General features: G+C 48.3%; 1 protein-coding gene across 1 annotated transcript in view; it reads left to right on the top strand.

The window, feature by feature from the left end:
* The first annotated feature begins 1,765 nt into the window (after nt 1–1,765).
* KIAA1755 (KIAA1755 ortholog) overlaps nt 1,766–20,310 on the top strand; it is a 38,605-nt gene continuing 20,060 nt past the window's right edge. The window contains exons 1-3 of the mRNA XM_040249001.1: nt 1,766–2,026; nt 14,403–14,600; nt 18,675–20,016. Of these exons, the coding sequence (XP_040104935.1) occupies nt 2,024–2,026; nt 14,403–14,600; nt 18,675–20,016 (1,543 nt within the window). The 5' untranslated portion in view covers nt 1,766–2,023. The remainder of the gene's footprint in view (nt 2,027–14,402; nt 14,601–18,674; nt 20,017–20,310) is intronic.

A 20,310-nucleotide genomic window follows, 5' to 3' on the forward strand; every position in this document is an offset into this window, starting at 1 on the left:
ATGTTTCAGAGGATGGACCCTAGCCTTCTCACTGTGAGCACCCTATACTCCACTAATCCTTCTTTTTTTTTTGCCTAACTCACAATCAGTCTCCGTTGCCTGCAAATCCTGAACACTAGATGTCATGTCAATTCTGTTTCCCTGCAAAGCTGGAACTCTAGAACCTCCAACCTATGATCCCCTCAATTTCCAGCAGAATCCTGCCACCTGACATCAACAAGTCTGTTCTCTCCAAAGCTCGAGTCTGGAGTAATGATACCAAAACCATCCAGACTGGCTCCTGCAGGTTGGAGAGGATTTGATTGCTGAATACATACCATCCTTCTCCAGAGGATCTTCCCGACCCAGGGATCGAACCTGCATCCCCCACATTGCAGGCAGACGCTTTACTGTCGGAGCCACCAGGGAAGCCAGAGATCCCCCAGGCTGGAGCTATTAGAAATAGGGCATTCTTAGTCCCGAATTAACAATGAGCAAACAGAGGTCCAGGGATGTCAAGGGACTTGTAAAAGTTACACAAACAAGATGAGATGGCTCCTAGCTTGGGTACTTTCTGCAAAAAGACTGGTTGACCTATGTGGGTTGGGAGATGGGCTGTGAATGATGCTTGGACTTTGAACTTAAACCCTTACTACTATACGCGTCCATTTTCAGCTCTTTGCTTAGTCCCAACTTTTTTAAGCTTAATATTACTTCAGGGCCTTTGTACATGCTGTTCCTTTTGCCTGGAACTCTGATTCTCCCACTCCATCCCCACTCTTCACCTAATTTCTTCCCCTCTTTCAGATCTAAGCTTCTCTCCCCCTTCCCTTCTTCTGTCTCTGTCTCCAGTCTCTGTCAGCTCTAGGCTGATCCCCCTACTGTGCCCAGCATTATCATTTGTCTGTTTCCTTCTTAGCAGTTCAGTCACTCAGGTATTACTTTTTTGTGTTTTACGCCTATCTTTCGCACTAGATTGTACATTACCCAAGGACAAGGGCTCTGTCTTGTTATGGCTCAGTGCATGGTACAATGTTTGATAAAGGAGTGGATGAATCCCAGAGTCACCCAACAAGAATAACTAGCTATCATCTAGTTTCCCAGTCCCCCTCCAAAACTGAAGCTTAGCTGGGAACAGTGGTTTGGCCACAGTCACACAACCAGTCACTATTTGAGAGAAACAAGACTAGTACTCACAACTGCCATCTCCTCTAAGCCTTGAGTTGGGTGGTCCTGGTGAAGCATGGGTGGGCTTCACAGGGGGCGTTGGGACATATGCTTAATTCTTGCCACCAAATCTAAGAGGCAGGTACTGTCGTCACCACTGTCAGCATTATCATCCCTGCCACCACCATCATCCCCGTCTTGCAGATGAGGAAACTGATTTACGAGAGTCCCTGACTTGCTGGAATCCCCCAACTGGCAAGTAGACGAGGAAGAGGTTCACTTCACCGAGCATCAGGACTGCGCCAGAGCCTCGTTCTGTCAGTCTGTACAATGGGTGCTTCCTGGGGTGGGCGGGGTGCAAGATGACTGAGGCAGGAGCTCGACGGCGGGAGGAGTGAGGAACAGGGCCAGATCAAATTCCCCTTGGCAGCCCGCGGCCCTGGGCCGGGAGGGGGGCGTCTGGTTCTCATCACAGGCGGCGGCGGGCGGGGCGGGGGCAAGGCGCCGGCTCCGAGGGGCCGCCGTCGGCCGCCGGGTCCCACGCGGGGAGCAGCCCCCGCCCCGCCCGCCCCGCCCCTGCGGCCGCCCTCGGTGGTGGCCCGGCCCTCTCCGCCCGCGGCTCTCCCCTTCTGTCTCTGACTCCAGTCTCAATCACCGTGCGTCTCTCCTGCATCCCCTCTGTCTTTCTGCCCGAATCCCCGGCTCCCCTCGCAGATGAGGCGGGGTCGGCGGCGCCCCGGGGCCAGCCCGCTCCGCCCGCTCCAGGGCTAGGCGGAGGGTCTGAGGCTGCATCCGACAGACGGAAACACCGACGCGCGGACCGGACCCTCTGAGAGTCACCCGGGAGAGGAGCAGCCGTCGCTTGTACCCCGTCACCATGGTAACGCCTGCCAAGGCCTGGACCACCTTACCTTGCTCTGTCCCCTGTTGAAGGCACAGCCCTAGAAGGGGTGTCCAAGGCAGACTCCTTTTACGTTGAGACCACTTTCAGTTCCTGGCCAGGGGTCTGTGCTTAACTGCCCCCACCAGCAGGGGTGGGGTGGAGGGTGCAGGAACCCGTCTCTGGCGATGGCTTCCTCCCTCCTCTCTGGATCTGCTTCTGTCCTTGTGTGAAGTGGATGCATTAAGATTGGATGTTTGGTAAACTCTGATACTGCACCATCCCATTGCACAGATCAGAGCTGAAACCTAGCTCTGAACCTTGGACAAACTTGGGGTGGTGTTACATTTCAGACCTGAGGCTGAGGGTCAGATATGTGCATTGTTGTCACCGTGTTTGGATGGGGAAAAGGTTCAAGTCCCCTCTTAGCCCAGCTGGGCGCCACAGGGCAAGGTGGGTTAAGGTACTGAGGGGAGAGGAGGGACTTGTTCACCCAGACTTGGCCTGGTGTTGCTGCTTTCGACTCAGAGAAGCAAAGTCAGGTCTGCTCACTGGTCCAAGAGGAAGGGCTCCCATGGGACCTGGGTGGGGAGGTAGGCCTAGGGGAGTGGGAGAGAGAGAAGGGAGGGTTATACCCCCATGCCATGTCTTTCTGAGCTGGCACCTTGAGAAGGCTGGGGTGCTGTGTGTGTGTGTGTGTGCCAATATCTGGAAACAGAATGAAAGAAAAGCTTGTTTTCAAGGAATCTCAGCCCAGTTTCAGCCAGGAGCCCCGGGCTGGTTCACAGAAGTGGTGGGGGTTTGGAAAAGGGCTCCGGGGACAGGCCACAACTTTAATCCCTGACTGTGATGAATGAGGTTGAATCTGTGTCAGTTGAATTTGTGCACATGCAGACTTCTATACAGACAGGTTAACACATGTACACACAGAGCAGCCAAACATTCTCACACCGCTGAACACACATGCCCTCTCGAACCCAAGCCTCCCAGATTGCTAGCATATGAGCATAATCACCTGCATATACACCACAGACACACTGTAAAACCAGACTCCTAAATCCACGTACCACAGGGCAGGTGTACCCACACCTCGCTCTTGGAGCTGTTTGACAATAGTCATCATAAGTTAATGGCTCTTCACCTCTCACCACAGGCAAGGCTCTGAGCTGGGCAATTAACATACAGGAGATCATGTAACTCACACCTCCTCTAACAGTAAACCTGCTGTATCTCCACCCCACAGATGGAGACCCAAAGCTCTGGGAACTTAAGTGACTGCCCAAGGTCACTCTATCAGGAAGTGGTGATTAGGACACCTTGAATTCTGAACTTGCACTGGGTGGTCTTGGCCACCCCAGAGCCACTTTTTCTGGCTTCAGACTTAATGTAGTTATTCGTTTTAGAATCCAGATGCCCTGCTGAGCCGCAGACAACTCAGATCAAGGCTCAGACACTGAGTGGCTCCTCTCAAAGGGTGAACAATTCTTTCCTGAATGGGAATGAGGGATGGATTTTCCTCTTATCTCTGTCTTTAAATATTAAAGTTTGCTACTTGCCCATCTTTTCTGGAGTCAGAGTACTCCAGCCGCTCTGACTTTGGTTCCGAATTTTCATATTTCATGCTCTCTTCTGCCACAGGGCCTTTGCACAACTGTTCCTGCTAGGTGGAACACCTTCCTCTAAATGAATTCCTATTCATCCTGTGTGTCTCCACCCGATGTCACCTCCTCAGGAAAGTCTTTCCCGATTCCTCTGCCTTTCACTCTAGCATGCTATGTATCTCTACTTTGTGGAACCCATCACAGCTGTAATGTTTGTGGGGTGATTTGATTAATGGCTATTTAGTGTTCTGGGCAGCCCAAGGTCACAGCATCTTATGACAGGGGCTTAGGGCTTATCTAGTCCCACATTTCTGAAATTTCCATATCATTATAATAATTTTTGCATAACTACTTACTGGCTAAGGTATAAAGAAATTATAAAATGTACTACTTATTATTTACTTAATATTTTCTTGAAATCAACTACTTTGTAAGTTTAAAAATATATTTGAATAGGAAATCTTATGCCCATGAAAAATCAGTATTCACTGTCATTAATAGAAAGTAACTGTACAAATAAATGCAATGAAAGTGAATATATATTAGAAAATTGTGGCTGGATCAAGTTGGATGTAGATGATTCTAAGCCCAGGACTATTTTCTTTCTCTTAAAAGAAGTAGTAGCTAAGTGTCTGAGAGGTGTTCCAGGTATATTGGCACTGAGCTTTCTCTTTGGTCTCATAAAGAGGACTGGGAGAGAATTAGAATAACTTTCTTACTGTGATTTCACATCAAGTTCATGTCCTCCCCAAATCATCCCATGGGCCACCTGTGATCCCATCCCACGCTTTGAAAAACGCTGGTTGAGTCCAATTCAATTCATTCAACATTGCAAAGTACCTATCTTTGCAATGGTAGGTGGTCTTCCAAAGCACGTACTGTGTGCCAGGCCCTGTGTAAGGGTCAGGGCCTGGAGATGAGTCAGCCCTGGTCCCTGCCTGGGGGGCTTGCAGTCACTGGGGAAGGCAGACCACTCCCTGGGAATTCTGTGTTGAATGATGAGCAGTGGAGTCCATCACTTTGCTTGGAACCACACATATCATGAAAAAATCAGATACGGGTTGAAGTTGTTCTTTGGTGGTCCAGTGGTTAGTACTCAGGGTTTTCAGTGCCCTGGGTTCAATTGTTGGTCAAGGAACTAAGATTTCCAGAAGAAGCTAAAAAAAAAAAAAAGATGCAGGTGGAGCAGGGCTCTGAAGGGTGGGGAAGAGCTCACCCAGTCTAGGAGGAGCTCGTGGGAGTTCAGGATGTGTTTCCCAAAGTGGGGACCCCACAAAGGGTCCTGGAAGGGGAGACTTTGCTGGCACTTAGATGAACATTTCTCATTTTACACCTTTTCATCTTAATGAGTGTTAGGAAGTGATTTAAACAGCAGGAACACATGATAATAAATACAAATAAATTCAAGTTGAGAATGAATTGACAGAAAGATGACTAGGAAGTACTGGGCTGGCCAAAATGTTTGGGAAAACCCAAACAAACTTTTTGGCCAACCCCATAAATAATGGATATTAAAAAACAATAAGTTAGGCTAGGTGAACAGTAAGAAAAACTCATGAATGAGATACATGGGTCATTGGGAAGCCTTGAGCTAGGGTGTGTTGTGTATTAGATGTAGGAAGGGGATTCTGGGGAGATTAATGGGCCACTAATGCCAAGCTGAGCTGCTCAAGCAATGGGGAGCCTCTCAAGATAGTTGAGCAGTGGAAGGTTACAGTTGGGTCTGTGTGTTAGAAAGACCATCGTGTCCAAAGGGGAGCCTAGCCAGGTGTCAGGGAGCCTAGGGAAGAGGGAGAAGAACTAGTAGTTATGTGGGCAGGTTCATATGCTGGTTCTACCATTGACTTGTGCTCAGTTTCTTAATCTGTAAAATGGGAATAAATATACCCATCCCATAGAATTGTTGAGAAGATGAGATAAAAGAATGTATGGAAATTTTTTAGCATAAGACATGCCACAGAAGCCTTGCTCAGTAGGAAGAAGCTCTAGTTATAATAGTTATTAACCTTATGTGGTTTGGGTGGGAGATGAACCCCAGGGCAGAGGCAAAAGGGCTAGGGGGGGAAGAAACAAACATAGAACTAAGGCCCAGAGAGGTGAAGCAAATTGCTCAAGATCACACAGATGATACACAACAAAGCTAGACTGAAAGTGGGTCTGCTGACTCCCACTTGCTTTTTAGTTCACTGCATCTGAGTTGTTTTTCCAGTTTCTGAAAGTTTTTTTTTTTTTTTAATAAGGAGCCAATTCTCACTCATACTTCCACCCACACGAAACTAAAAAGGATTCAAAGCAGGAGAAGCTTTAGATGGATGTGAGCAATAACTTCCTGGCACCCAGAACAACAGAACACTGGTGAGATTTTCCTGCCTGGAGGAGTTCAAGGGGAGGGTCCCAGGTAGTTGAGCCTGGTGGTCACAGCTTGATACCCACCAGGCTGCATCAGGCTCACAGATGTATTTGGTTTGGCCAAATTTTAAAATATTGGAAAGTTTTACTAAAATGTCAGTGGACCTGGCAATGCTGGGCAAAGGCAGCACTGGGCTGGAGCTGATGAAATGGGGCTTGTGCCCCAGGAGCCACAGCTCCCTACTGCTTCCCTGATCCTGAGGCCCACTATAAAGGGTCACTCGCCAAAGGGCTAGAGGAGTTATTTTCTCACACAGAGGCCAATTCCATCTTCCATGTCAACTCTCAGGCCTCTGTAGGCATTTGCATCTGTGGCTGCTGGTTTAGACCTTCCCTGGACCTGAGTAGGAAAATGGTTGAGACAGACCTTTGTAAACTTTCTCACTACCTGTGGGCTAACTGATCTCATTGGGGAACCACATCCTTTCTGGATCTGATTATACCTCGAATTCTAGAAAGGCCCCACTTGGAATGGCCTTGGAGATAGATAAGCCCAAGGCCTCCCATTTACAGATGGGGAAACTGAAGCCAAGATAACTCAGTGAGTTAACGGTGGAATCTCATCTTCCCTTGGCATTTCTGCCACAGAGGAGAGAGGGGGTTGAAGGTCGCAGCCTGAGTATACTGCTTACCTCAGCTTTCCTCCATCCTCTCTTTTCCCAAGCTTGGAGGTGTCGACACTAGGTGATGCTAAAATCTGTGCCTGTTGGAGCAAATGGATAAAGCTGGACCTTTAAGAGTTCAGCCCACCTCTCAAAAGGCCCAGCTAACCACATCTGGTGAGACCATTTAAAAAGGGAACCAGGCTTAAAAACACACACACAATCATGCTTTTATACCCCCACCCCCCCAATTATAAAATCTCTACAGGCTGGTTACAGAGTGTTAGGAAAATCCAGCGGCTGAGGAGGAAAATTAAAACTGCGACTTTCAAGCCCGTGCCCCTCACAGCCCTCAGGGGTAACTACAGTTAACACTTTATTTCATGGCCTCTCAGCTTACACACATTTTTACACAGTGGAGATCACACTGCATGGGAATTTTTCTTTAAAAAAATTCCAATAGTCACAAGAGTCCTTACCACTGGAATGGGAGAGTGGTCTGAGTGGGGGCTTCTTTGTTGCAGGGAGGGGTGTGGAAACCTTAAGTTTTTGATTCGGGTAGTGGTTCCAGGGGTATGTACAGAGCTAAAAATGCGTCAACCTGTGCCCTTTATGTTGTGTTAATCGTTCAGTCATTTCCGACTCTGCGACCCAGCAGGCGCCATTGTCCATGGAATTCTCCAGGCAAGCATACTGGAGTGGGTTGCCATTCCCTTCTCCAGGGGATCTTCCCAACTAAGGAGTCGAACCCAGATCTCCTTCATTGTGGGCAGGTTCTTTACTGTCAGAGCCACCAGGGAAGCCCGTGCACTTTCTATTTGCTTAGTTTACTTGATAAAGACAAGACTTAAGATTACAATAATAATAGAGGCTCTTTGCAAAGACATTAATCAGAAATTTACAAACACCCATACTCCCGCTCCTCTCATGCCCAGACAAGACTGCCGGGAACAGACACTCTTCTCTGTCCTTTGGCATCATACAAGGTACCGTGGGTCATTTCAGAAGGTCTGTGAGCATCATATAGGTGCCAGCCTTGCGGGCCGATCCAGCCAGCCCCATTGGTGATTCCGTCTCTGGCACTGGGTCACGGGGGAGGGGGCTGGAGGGCTACAGATGGGCTCTGGGCTGTGACACCCTCTTCTTTCTCAGCTTCAGGCTGTCTCCTGCCTCAGATTCTGTCGAGGAGCAGTTAAAGGCTCAGCCGGGCTGTGCTCACAGGGGAGGAATGGAAACATGTTGATTAAGTTTCACGGAAATCATTTTGAGGGGCCCACGTCTGGCCGACGGTGTTTGGGTTCCTGTGGTCCCAGGCTGGGCTGCTCAGTTGATTTTGAGTGGAGAGTGGCCAGCTTTCCTCTCTGCAGCCGCCTGGGCCCCGTCACCGTGTGCTTCCCCCAATACTTGGACAGCTTATGAGCCCCTGGGGTTCAGGCCTGTAGCAGGTAATGCTCTGGCCAAGAGCTCAGAGTCATGTTAACTTGGAACATTCTTCCTTTTTACTGGCTGCTCCTTATATGGTTAGAGCGTGCGGCCAGCTGAGCCAATGTGTGAAAGCCAAGGCGTCCCAGGCTACAAGCCTCTGACCGTGAGAGATAAACAGAGTCTTTAGGCCCCACTCGAAACAGAGCAGGACAGACAGCTGGGAAGGGCGCCCCCAAGGCTGGTGGCTGTTGGGGGCCCCAGGGCAGACTCCCAGTGATGAGGCAGAGGGTGGACTTGACCCTCCCAGACCTGGGTTGGATCCTGGCTTTTTCTCCCCTTCTCTGTGACCTTGGGTCAGATCAACCTCAGTTTCTTTATCTGCAAAATGGGATGTTCCTATTTTGCCCCTCGGATGGTTGTGTGTGGCCAAGCAATGTGAGTAGAGAGTGTGGTTCACAGCAGTTGCCTGGAAACTCTTAGTATGGGGGTGACCCTTGTGGATTCGGGAAGGGACCAAATGTCTTCATACAGAGGCCAGGACTTGAGCTTTGTTCAACAGGATGAGTAAAAATAAATAACAATTAATAACAGCAACAACTTTTACTTTTCTTATGACTTCCTACACCCCTTATCTCCTTCTATGTCCAGAATGGTCATCTGAGCAAGACAGGCAGGGGACTAGAATTCTTATTTACAGATGGGGAACTGAGGCTCATCATTTTTTTCCCCACAGACATTGGGAAGCAGACTGTAGTTGAGACACAGGTGGTCCCAGACTGAAACTAAATAACATGGAATCGTGTGGTTAGAGTCTGTCTCTTACAAAATCTCCTCTGATCTGAGCACCCAGGGAGTAAGCCTCCCTCTGTGAAAAGGTGTCTTTAACACCTTTCTAGGATGTGGTGATCTCCTTTGGAAAGAAAGAGAGATGTCCTGACCTTCAGGAGGTCACCAAATGTCCCTAGAATTTAATAGCAGTATTTCTTGTCATTGTTTACTGTTTGTTTTCAATATTTTTTAAAAATATAGTTGACTTACAATGTTATGTTACTTTCTGCTGTACAGCAGGGTGATTCAGTTATACATATATACACACTTTTATATTATTTTCCATTATGATTTACCAGAGGATATTTTTTAAAGCAAACACTGCTTTCTTAGAAGTTTATTTACTGTTTTTATTTTTGATTGTGCTGGGTCTTTGTTGCTGTGCACAGCCTTTCTCTAGTTGTGTAAGCACGGAAGGGGCTACTGTTCGGTTGTGGCTTCTCTGTCGTGGCTACGGGCTCTAGGGCACATGGGCTTTAGTAGTTGAGGTGCAGGGCCTTAATTGCCTCATGGCATGTGGGATCTTCCTGGACCAGGGATTGAACCCATGTCTTCTGGGTTGGCAGGTGGATTCTTAACCACTGAACCACCAGGGAAGTCCTACCATGGGCTATTGAATGTAGGTCTCTGTGCTATACAGCAGGCCCTTGATGTTAATCCATTACCTTTTGTTTTTTTAATTAAATTTTACTGAAGTATAGTTGCTTTGCAAATCCATTACTCTTTCTTTTAAAAATAGTTTATTTTTATGGAAATTGAATAGCAAAAATAGATTTTATATAATAAATGTGTAATTATTTTATAGTTATATATTAAATTATTTGCATAAACATACACTTACAGAGGGGCTTCTCCAATGGTTCAGTTGTAAAGAATCTGCCTGCAATGCAGGAGACTTGGGTTTGAGGTCTCAGTCCCTGGGTTGAGAAGATTCCCTGGAGGAGGGCGTGGCAACCCACTCCAGTAGTCTTGCCTGGACAATCACATGGACAGAGGAGCCCGGCAGGCTACAGTCCATAGGTCACAAAGAGCTGGACATGACCAAAGCAACTGAGCACACAGTTACATGAGACATACATATATATAGCTATTATAATAATACATGTAAATATACTTATGAATAAATATAAAGGAATACATATTTGAATACATTAAAAAAATAAGTATCAGTTCACTTCAGTTCAGTCGCTCAGTCGTGTCCAACTCTTTGCGACCCCGTGAATCGCAGCACGCCAGGCCTCCCTGTCCATCACCAACTCCCGGAGTTCACTCAAACTCACGTCCATCGAGTCAGTGATACCATCCAGCCATCTTATCCTCTGTCGTCCCCTTCTCCTCCTGCCCCCAATCCCACCCATCAATAAAATAATATAAAAACTACCCAATGCATCTTTGGTGTATTTTTGGAGTTACATTCTAGTTAGGCCAATTTATATTGATTTTTTCCATTTAAAGTAGTGATATAATAATAATTGTAACCTGACTACAAAAAAAGCAGTGATCCCAATGTTCATCGCAGCATTGTTTATAATAGCCAGGAAAAAAAAAAAAAGCAGTGATGGCTGTTGTTTAAAGTACTTACTAAGTGCTAGACTTTGGCAGAGAATCTGCGTGTACTCTCTCACTCAGCCTGTCTCAGCTCTTTAAGGCAGGTAGGATGACAGTCTCCAGCTTTAAAGATGAGGAAATTGAAGCAAAGAGAGTTAAGTAACTTGCTAGGTCACATGACCAGTAAATGGCAGAGCTAGAATTTGAATTCAAGCAATCTGGTTGTAGTCTCATAACCAGTATGGTGACATAGAGTCTCATTTAAGATGCAATTATGGGGCCAGTTTCAGTCCCTGACCCAGGAAGATCCCACATGCCACGGAGCCACTACGCCCATGCGCCACCACTGCTGATCCTGCACACCTCAAGTACTGAAGCCACAAACCAACAAGCGTCCAGCACAGCTGAAAATAATAAATAAGTTTTTTAAAAAGATGCAATTATGTATGTTTTTAAGAAGTAATAAGCGGAGAGACTTCCCTGGCGGTCCAGTGGTTAAGCCTTTACGCTTCCACGGCAGGGAGTGTGCGTTCCTTCCCTTGTCTGGGAACTAGAATCCTGAAGCATGACCAAGAGATTAAAAAAAAAAAAAAGTGAGTGGATTTGAAGAAAAGTAGTAAATGATGATAGTACAAAAGGTATTAAAAAGAAAAGGTATTCAGATATGCTAACATTCATGAAGGTGACAATAAATGATTAAATTTCCAAAAACAAATCAAAACATAGCTAGCCCAACTCCATGTGCCCATGAGGAACGAGGCCCAGCAAGGGAAGTGCCTACTCCAGGCAGCACAGTGGAGTAGGACCTAGAAGAGGGGAGGGATGGGTGGCAGCCTAGCTTAGGGTGTCTGTGTGTTCATGGGTGTCAGACAGGGTCCCCCAACTTCCTGTCCCCACTGCTGGCATCAGTATTAGATGGCCAGGGAGGAGAGATGGTATTGGGATTACAGGATGCTGGCCAGGGGAGGCATTGAGAGAGGTCACCGGGCCAGATGAGCTTTTCCTTGTTCTTTGAAATCAAACCCCATCCCCATGTTAGTGTGAAAACAGCCCCACCTGGGCTTGTGCACTGCTGTGTGTGGGTGTGTGTCCCCTCTGAGCTTCCTGATGTCATGCCAGGACCCTCTTTCCTTCAGAATGGGGGCTGTAGACATTCTTTCGTTCGTTCTACATTCGTTCTCCCTTGCGCTCAGCTCTGTGGGTGCTGGGGACCCAGCAGTGACCCTGGCACTTGTCTAAATGCCCTGGGCTAGCATCCCTTGCTTTATAGCCTCCTGGCATTGGAATCTTTCTAGGGTGGAGAAATGCATTCTTCCTTCTTCCTTCTTCTCAAAGTCTCTATTTTATTTCCCTATCTCCAGGGACCTCATTTAGAAAAATGATGTTTCTGCCCTAGATAAGCCCTCTTTATGTTGCAGTCTTATTTATTCTCATCTTCCTTTACATCTCTCAGCAATAGATGGACTCATAACGGGCACCCAATCTGGGGCAACCAGAAGGGCTTTCATCAGGCTTTTTAAGAGCTGAAAATCACAACCCACGGATCCTATTACCATACCTGGTTGGGAACCTCTGGCCTTGTCCCACTTGCCCATTTTACAGGTGGAAAAGCTGTGATCCAGAGAGGGACACTTTATTCATCCCTCCACATTTACTGAGCACCTATTTTATGCCAGGAACGAAGACCCTAGATGAATAGGAGCCAGTGCTGGCTGTGTTAGTTTCTGTTGCTGCTGAAATAAATGACCACAAGTCTAGTAGCTTACAGCAACATGAATTTGTTATCTTGCATCTCTATAGATCGGCAGATACAACTCGTTGGGCTCACATCAAGGTGTTGATAGGCTGCATTCTTTTCTGGAGACTCTCAGCAAGAATCTGTTTGCCTTTCCCAGCTTCTTGGAGCCGCCCACATTCCTTGGCTCTGCCTCCATTTTCAAAGCCAGCAGCATGTCCTCTCTCGGATGCTTCTTCCACAATCACATTTCCTCCTGACTTCTGCCTCTTCTGCATTCTTTTCTACTTTTGAGGATGCTTGTTACTGGATTGGGCCCACTTGAATAATCCAAAATAACCTCCCTATTTTATGCCTGCAATTTTATATCTGCAATTTTAGTTCCTCTTTGCCACGTATGGGGATTTAGTGACAGGTCCCACAGATTAGAATGTGGGCATTTGGCGGAGGCGGGGGGCAATATTCTGAATACCACTCCTGTCCTCAGGGAGCCTGGGGTCCACCCAGGGAGACAAAATCAGTGTGGCATTCACCATGGAAGCTGAGAAAAGGGGACACTTGACCCAGCTGGGATGGGAGCGGGAGATCAGAGAAAGTCTGGAAGAGATGATGGACTGGCTGGGATGTTGCATATGAGAAGGAGTTAGTTTAGTGCGCATGGAGGTGGGCGACATCCCTGGAGGAAGGAACAGCATGTGCGAAGCCTGGAAGTGAGGAGGAGAGTGCTGTGTCCTTGTGGCAGAAGCCTGGGGAGAATAGTGAGGCTGGAGGCCAGGCTGGCTGCTTTCTGAAGGCAGTGAGAAACCTGTCAGCAGGTTTTGAGAGGGAGACTTGCAAGGCCAGGTTTGCATTTTTTAAAAAAAGTATTTCTTTGGCTGTGCTGGGTCTTAATCACGGCACATGGGATCTTCGATCATCACTGTGGCATAGCAAGATCATTGTTGGTGGTGCTAGTCGCTCAGATGTGTCCAGCTCTTTACAACCCCATGGACTGTAGCCCCCAGGCTCCTCTGTCCATGGAATTCTGCAGGCAAGAATACTGGAGTAGGTTGTCATGCCCTTCTCCAGGGGATCTTCCTGACCCAGGGATCCAACCCAGGTCTCCCACATTACAGGCAGATTCTTTACTGTTTGAGCTACCTGGGAAGCGAGATTGTTAGTTGCAGCATGTAGGATCTAGTTCCCTGATCAAGGATCAAACCCAGTCCCCTTGCATCGGGAGTGTGGAGTCTTAGCCACTGGACCACCAGGAAAATCCCCCAGGTTTGCATTTGAGAAAAATCACCCTGGGGTCCTGTTGGAGAAATGGCTGGGAGGGAGACTAGAGATGGGAAACCAGTGACAATGTGATTCAGTAGAAGAAGTGATGAGGACCTGGATCAAGGCAAGGAAGGGGAACAGAGCAGAGGGAGTGGGTTGGTGGGCTGTTGGAGATGAGAAGACTATAGGATACAGTTGACAGTTGCTTGTGGGCAGGAGAGGCAGGAGGAAGGGGCAAGTTGATGAGCAGATTTCTGGTTTAGGACTCTGACTGGATGAGGGGGCCAATCACTAAGGTAGGGTGTGGAGAAGGAGTAGGCTTAGGAGGGTATGTGTTGATGGTCTGTTCCCAATAAACACCTAGGGAAGGCATCCTCGATATATGAACATGGGCACTTGTATCAATTATACCAACTTATATCAGTTGGTTATAGCGGTGTAACAAACCACCCCAAACAAGTAGCATAAAACAGCAACCACTTATTGTCACTTATGTGTCTGCATATGGCTGGGGCTTGCCTGATCCAGGCTGGGCTTTGCTGGTGGCTCACCTTCAAACTGTAGGCCTGCAGTCAGCTAAGTGGCCAGATTTGGGATTGCTGACCACCCTTTTCCTTCTGGCCCTGACCTGAATGCCTTCCCTTGTTCTTCTACTCTACCTTGGACCAGCAGATGACAACCGAGCAAACAGCTGCAGGAGGTGAGGGAATCAGGATGTCTTAAGGAGGAGCATTTTAGGCAGAGGCAACAGCCAGTGCAAAGGCCCTGAGGTGAGATTTTGCCTAGTGTTTGAAGAACAGGAAGAAAAGCAGTGTGACTGGAGGGGGTGTGCGAATGGGAAGGGGTAGCAGAGGAAGTCAGAGTTAGCCAGAACCTTAGTCATATGGGGCCAGGAAGGTCCTGGGAAGTGGCCACTACTCTTAATATTATTGCTGCTATCACTTTTCATCCTCTTCTGTCCCCCACAGGACCCTCCATCTCTGGATGCAGCCATCCAGCATGCCCTGGCAGGCCTCTATCCCCCTTTTGAGGCAACAGCACCTACCATCCTGGGTCAGGTGTTCCGTCTCCTGGATTCTGACTTCCGGGGCGATGGACTGAACTTCCTCCTGGATTTCCTGATCCCTGCTAAGCGCCTGTGTGAACAAGTGCGTGAAGCAGCCTGTGTAAGTTGAAAGGGACATGGGGTCAGGGTACAAGCTCTCCCAGAAGGGCTGAAGGTGAGCGAGAAGGAAATGGGCTGGTGTGTGTCTTGTTGAAGAGCATGAACTGAGGATGTGGAATGGTTTTCGGGTGTTAACTGCTTGCCCCCCAAAAGACTTAAGCCCCATAGATGGACAGGAAGGTCCCTTGGGCCTTTACCCTCTGACATCTAGGAGTCAATCACATTTGCACTTTAAATAACAAGGAGGGAAGCCTGGGTAAAGCATCCATGTGGATTCTCTGGCCCCCAGGAATGGATACTGTGGACATCATCTGGCTATCTTGACTGAAGTGGGAAAGCTTCATTGGAAATAGTAGAGAATGTCCCAGACCTTCCCTGGAGCCCTTGTGGCATCAGAACTCTCGCTTTCCTCCCTGGATGATGAATGAACGAATACCAACTTTGATCGATTAATAGGGACTGCCTAGAGCACCTGGTTGGCTCAGTAAGAAGGAATTTTATGAATGGTTAATTATGTCTTCCATGTTTAAGGATGCAGTAGAGATACTAGTTCTTGTCTGACTCTTTGTGACCCCATGGACTGTAGCCTGCCAGGCTCCTCTATCCATGGGGTTCTCCAGTCAAGAATACTGGAGTGGGTTGTCATTTCCTCCTCCAGGGGACCTTCCTGACGTAGGAACTGAACCCACGCCTCCTGCACTGGCAGGCAGATTCTCTACCACTGAGCCACCTGGAAAGTCAATGAGACTCCTTCAAACCCAGATCTCAGGGAGCCCTCTCCTGAGGCAAAGTGGAAAGAAAAGTGTTTTAGGCAGAACTCATTGGCTGCAAATGACAGATCCTTACTTAGGTCAGGACAAAGTGATCCCGACATGAGTCTGAGGTGATCCACTAATCAGACCCCTTCAGGACTCTGTCTCTTGTCTCTGCTTCTACTGCTTGTCAGGATCATTCTTACAAGTGAGGTGTTTCCTCAAGGGTGGAGCCCAGGGCAGCACCAGGATCAAATCCTGCTTTGAAAAAGAAAATGAACTCTTCCCCATCAGTTGCAGATAGAAAATCATAAGGGAGGATCCTGATTGGCTGGGCTTGAGTCTTGCATCCGTGCTTGGACCAATCATTGAGGCAAGGGGAATGAGGTACCAGGATTGGCCAGGTTTGGATCCTGTGTCTATCCTTGGACCAATTATTGCAGCCAGAGGAATGGATAAGAGGACTTTGCAGACTTGAATCCTATACCTCCCTCTGTGCTCAGAGGGTGGAGATTGTTTTAAGAAAAGGGTGGGGAGAAGGCCTTTGGAGACCAATGCTTCAGATGCCTATTCATGGAACTTACCCACGTCCTTCAGAGTTGCTGATTCTGCTCTGCCCTTCTGTTATTCAATCCCCACCCCTAACTGCTCCAGCCTCAAGAATTGCTAAGAGCATCTTAGGTCCTACTAGCCTTTCCTGAGTTGCTCGTATCTGTCAGGGACCTGGCATATCAGGAATAGAAATAAAGGGAGGAATTATGTGCATCGTTTCAGTGATAGAAAAAAACTGAATGCAGCAGCTAAAAGTTCAGGCTTAGGAGGCTAGAATAAGAGATGGTTGGAACTGGAAGGAAATAGATCATTTCGTTCTAGGTGCTTAGCACGGTGCCTAGCGCATAGAAATAGCTCCATACACATTCACTGTTCTTGGACAAGAAGAAAAAGTCTCGCTGAAACATTGCAGCCAATTTCCACATATCCGTGTTGACATTATTTAAGCTGTATCCTCCCCATCCTTCCCTCGTGGCTCAGTAGTAAAGAATCCGCCTGCCAGGGTAGGAGACACAGGTTCGATCCTTGGGTCGGGAAGCTCTCTTGGAGGAGGAAAAGGCAACCCACTCCAGTATTCTTGCCTGAAAAATCGCATGGGCAGAGGAGCGTGGTGGGCTACAATCCATGGGGTGCAAAAAAGTCGGATACTACTGAGCCACTGATCACGCACACAATGGCTCCCCGTCTTTATCTCTTCTCCCTAACAAGCTATACATCTACCTGCTTCTTTCACTTGGCCATTAAAACTGCATTTGCACTGTTCCTTCCCCCATTTCTTCTGGGGGCAAAGATCACAAGAGTTAGATTTTTTCTATGTTAAATTATGGACGACTTTAATTGTAATCATAGGTGAATTTGTGTCACCTCAGAGCAGGGAGTGGTGGCATGGAATTAATGTATGTCCCCAGGGGTCAGGTGCTCCAGGTTCAAATCCAGTCTTCATCGCTGTGGAGGTGGGGGATCCATGTCCCCTCTCTGAACTTCAGTTTCCTTATGAGGAAAGCAGGAATGTTAATAACACAGGATGTATGTACCTCGCTGAGATGATACACACAGCTTAGCACAGAAACTGGCATGAGGAAATTGTTCAGTAGCTGCTGGCTGTTACTTTACCACTGTCTCCTTTCTTCCTATGAAATAAGAATGCTCCGGCCTCAAAGTCTTTCTTTATAACCACCAGTGCCCAGACAGACAGCCACAATCAACAAAGTCTAGGGAGACTGGAGACAAACATATGGCTGATTCTAAATGTGAGCACAAGTCCTCCTTTTGCTGCTCTTCAGCTGTGATGATGAGGCATTTTTTTTTTTAACCATCTCTCTGAGCCTTGGTTTTCTCATCTGTAAAGTGGGAATGATAGTTCCCAAACTGCCTGCACCCCTGAATTACTGTGAGTCAAATGAGATGATCATAACAGTCATTTCTATGGTGATTTGCTATTTGCAAAATACCACTCGGCTGTTTCATCTCATTCATTGAGAAGTGGAGAGAGAGGGAATGATGCTGTAAACAGCAGAGGACTATATGAAGAGGGTGAAATAACACACAGACTTGTGGTTTATGGATAGAAAGTTTCTTGGAGACAGCCAAATCTGCAGTGTAACTGAAATGACCTGGCTTAACAACAAGGCAGGTACAGGTATGGTCAGATCGCATCATTCCCCCGATTCATAATTCCAGAAAACACCTGCTTGATTCACAGGGAGTTCAGGGTCATCCTCAGCAGGTCTCCCATACACGCACCCAAATCACATGAGAGTATTGGGGCTTATTCGATCTGTAGGAATCAGACTCTTTTCCAAAAGTCAGGAAGAGAAAGACCTGTTTTCAGTTTGGTGGAGCTGTTTTTCTGCTGATGCCACTTGGTGTCACTGTTGAACACTGGGCCAGCACAGCGCCAACTAAGTGAGCATGCACGAACATCTACTTATTATATTTTATGCATTGCATTGCTTTTTTAACAAACATACATGTATTTATGAACTCACTTAATCCTCATACCAACCCAATAATACCAATGTGTGTATTGGTATCTGAGCTGTCACTCAGTTGTGTCTGATTCTTTGTGACTCCCTGGATTGCTGCCAGCCAAGCTACTCCATCCATCCATGAGATTTTTCCAGGCAAGAGTGCCTGAGTGGGTTGCCATTTCCTCCTCCAGGGGATCTTCCTGACCCAGGAATTGAACCCGCATCTCCTGCATTGGCAGGAGGATTCTTTACCACATGGGAAAGTCCTGATAATACCAATATGTATCATTATTCCTATCTGCAAATAGGGGAGCTGAGGCTCAAAGAAATTATGTCATTTGCAGTTGGCAGTTCAGACCCTGGAACCCATGTCTCCCTGGCACTAAGTGGAGCGTTCAACTTGAACTGGGTTGAGAGGCGTTTTGATGGTTGGAGAGGAGAAGGCAGCTGGCAGGACAATCCTCATGGAAAAGGCTTTTGCTAACTGGTGCCTGGCGCTCAGAGTTTTTCTCCCTTGGCCCAGTAGGTGAGCAAGTATTGATATTTTCAAGGTCAGGGCCAGGACTAGGGGGAGCAAGTGGCATGGAGGGCCCAATGTTTAAGGAGGCGCTCCCTCTCGGGGCTTCGTGACTTGCAGGATGCTGAGAGTGGGGCCTCCTTGGATACTGTGTCCTAGGCACCTTTCTTGCCTCACCTGAGCCCTCAACCTGTTCAGTGTTCCTTCTGGGAGAGGGAAGGAAGAAACTCATGGGCGGAGCTTTCAGAGCCTGATTCCCTGATGCTGTCCCCTCCTCTTTGCAGGCCCCCTACTTACACCACCTCTTCCTGCACGAGGGCTGGCCGCTGTGCATGAGGGATGAGGTTGTGGTCCACCTGGCACCCCTCAATCCCCTCTTACTGCGCCAAGGTGACTTTTACCTCCAAGTCGAGCCCCGGGAGGAACAGTCCGTCTGCCTCACGATCAAGTGCCTCTCTGTGGACCTCCGCACAGTGGAAATGAAGTCTGTCCCTGAGTCATCCTATCCTATACTTTTCACCCAAGCCTGGCTAGAGGCCATCAACAGTGACTCTGAGGGCAGTCCCCTACACAACTGCCTGGTAGCTTCAGAAGATGGCATGGCCCCTGTGCCCTGGACCAAGATAACCAGCCCAGAGTTTGTGGATGACAGACCCCCAGCAGTGAATCTCCTCTCCCCAACCTGGGCGTCCCTTCAGTTAGAGGCACTGGATTTGAGCAGCTCTCAAGAGCTGCACCGGGCCAGGTGCCCAGACAGGCAGGTGCTGCTTGTCCGGAGTTTGGGCAAGGGCAGGACACACAGGAACAAGTACCCAGGACTCATCAAGGTGGAGCAAGCTGGACCTGGGGAGGTGGGCTTCAGGGTGGACAGTGTGGCCAGCCAGGACCTGGAGGGAGAGTATGTGGCTCTTCTGGACTTTTCCCAAGAAAGCAGAGAAGGGTCTCCCAGTAAGGAGGTGGCGGCACCCAATGGGTGTCCTTTGGGGGCACCAGAAGAGCTATCTGGAACCAAGGAAATCCTTTTCTCTCAAAGGACGCTTCCTCTGTCAGGGGCCAATGGAGAGCCTGCCTTGGAAAAATGGGCTTGTGAGAAGCCTGAAAGCTTGAGGGAGAAACCCTGTGTTTGGGGCTTGAGGAGAAAGGCTAATGATAAAGTCCCTACCCAAGACTCAGAACACCAGCCCCAAGAGCCATACTTCAGCATCTTTGTAAACCCACTGCATTATGCGTCTGGCCTCGGGACAGGTGCCTCAGAAGAGCCACCTACCTCCAAGACAGAGGGCATTCTGGGAAACTCAGAGAGCATGGTCCAGCTCAAGCCAGGACCAAAACAAGCATCCTCTCCCCGGCTCTGCCCAGCTTCTCTTGCTGCTCCAGCCTCCAAAACCAAGATGGAAGAGAAGACCAAACAGGGCAATGGGAGACTTGCCAAGCCTGTGACCAACCCCGGTCGAAACACTTCCTCTTCCGGGTCGCCCACTCCTGGGCTCAAATTCTCATTCTTAAAGGGGCAGAGGCAAGCCCCTGCGGCCCCAGAGAAAGCCTCGCTCCAGCATGACGGGCCCTGGAAAGTCTTGTGTTCACTCTACTCACCCAAACCCAACCGAGCCAAGTGCTTAGGGAAAGGTAAGATGCCCGCATGCTCAACTGGAGAGGGCAGCTGTTCTCTGGATGTGATCAGGTGACAAGGTGGTGTAGGATGTCAGGGACGAGATTCATTTGGGCTGGGTCTGTCTCAGGGGTTTAGAGCACGGGGTGGCATGTCAAGAAGCTTAAGGTCTCTTGAGGCTGTAATTGAGCAAGATTCTGTGGTTGTGTTGAGACAGCCTGAGTCTATACCCCAGCTTGGCCATAAACCATCTGGGTGACCATGATCAAAGACTTAACCTCTGTAAGGGCAGGTCTCCGTCTCTGTGCAGC

Source organism: Oryx dammah, unplaced genomic scaffold (genome assembly GCF_014754425.2).
Source record: "Oryx dammah isolate SB20612 unplaced genomic scaffold, SCBI_Odam_1.1 HiC_scaffold_10, whole genome shotgun sequence".
NCBI classification, from domain to species: domain Eukaryota; kingdom Metazoa; phylum Chordata; class Mammalia; order Artiodactyla; family Bovidae; genus Oryx; species Oryx dammah.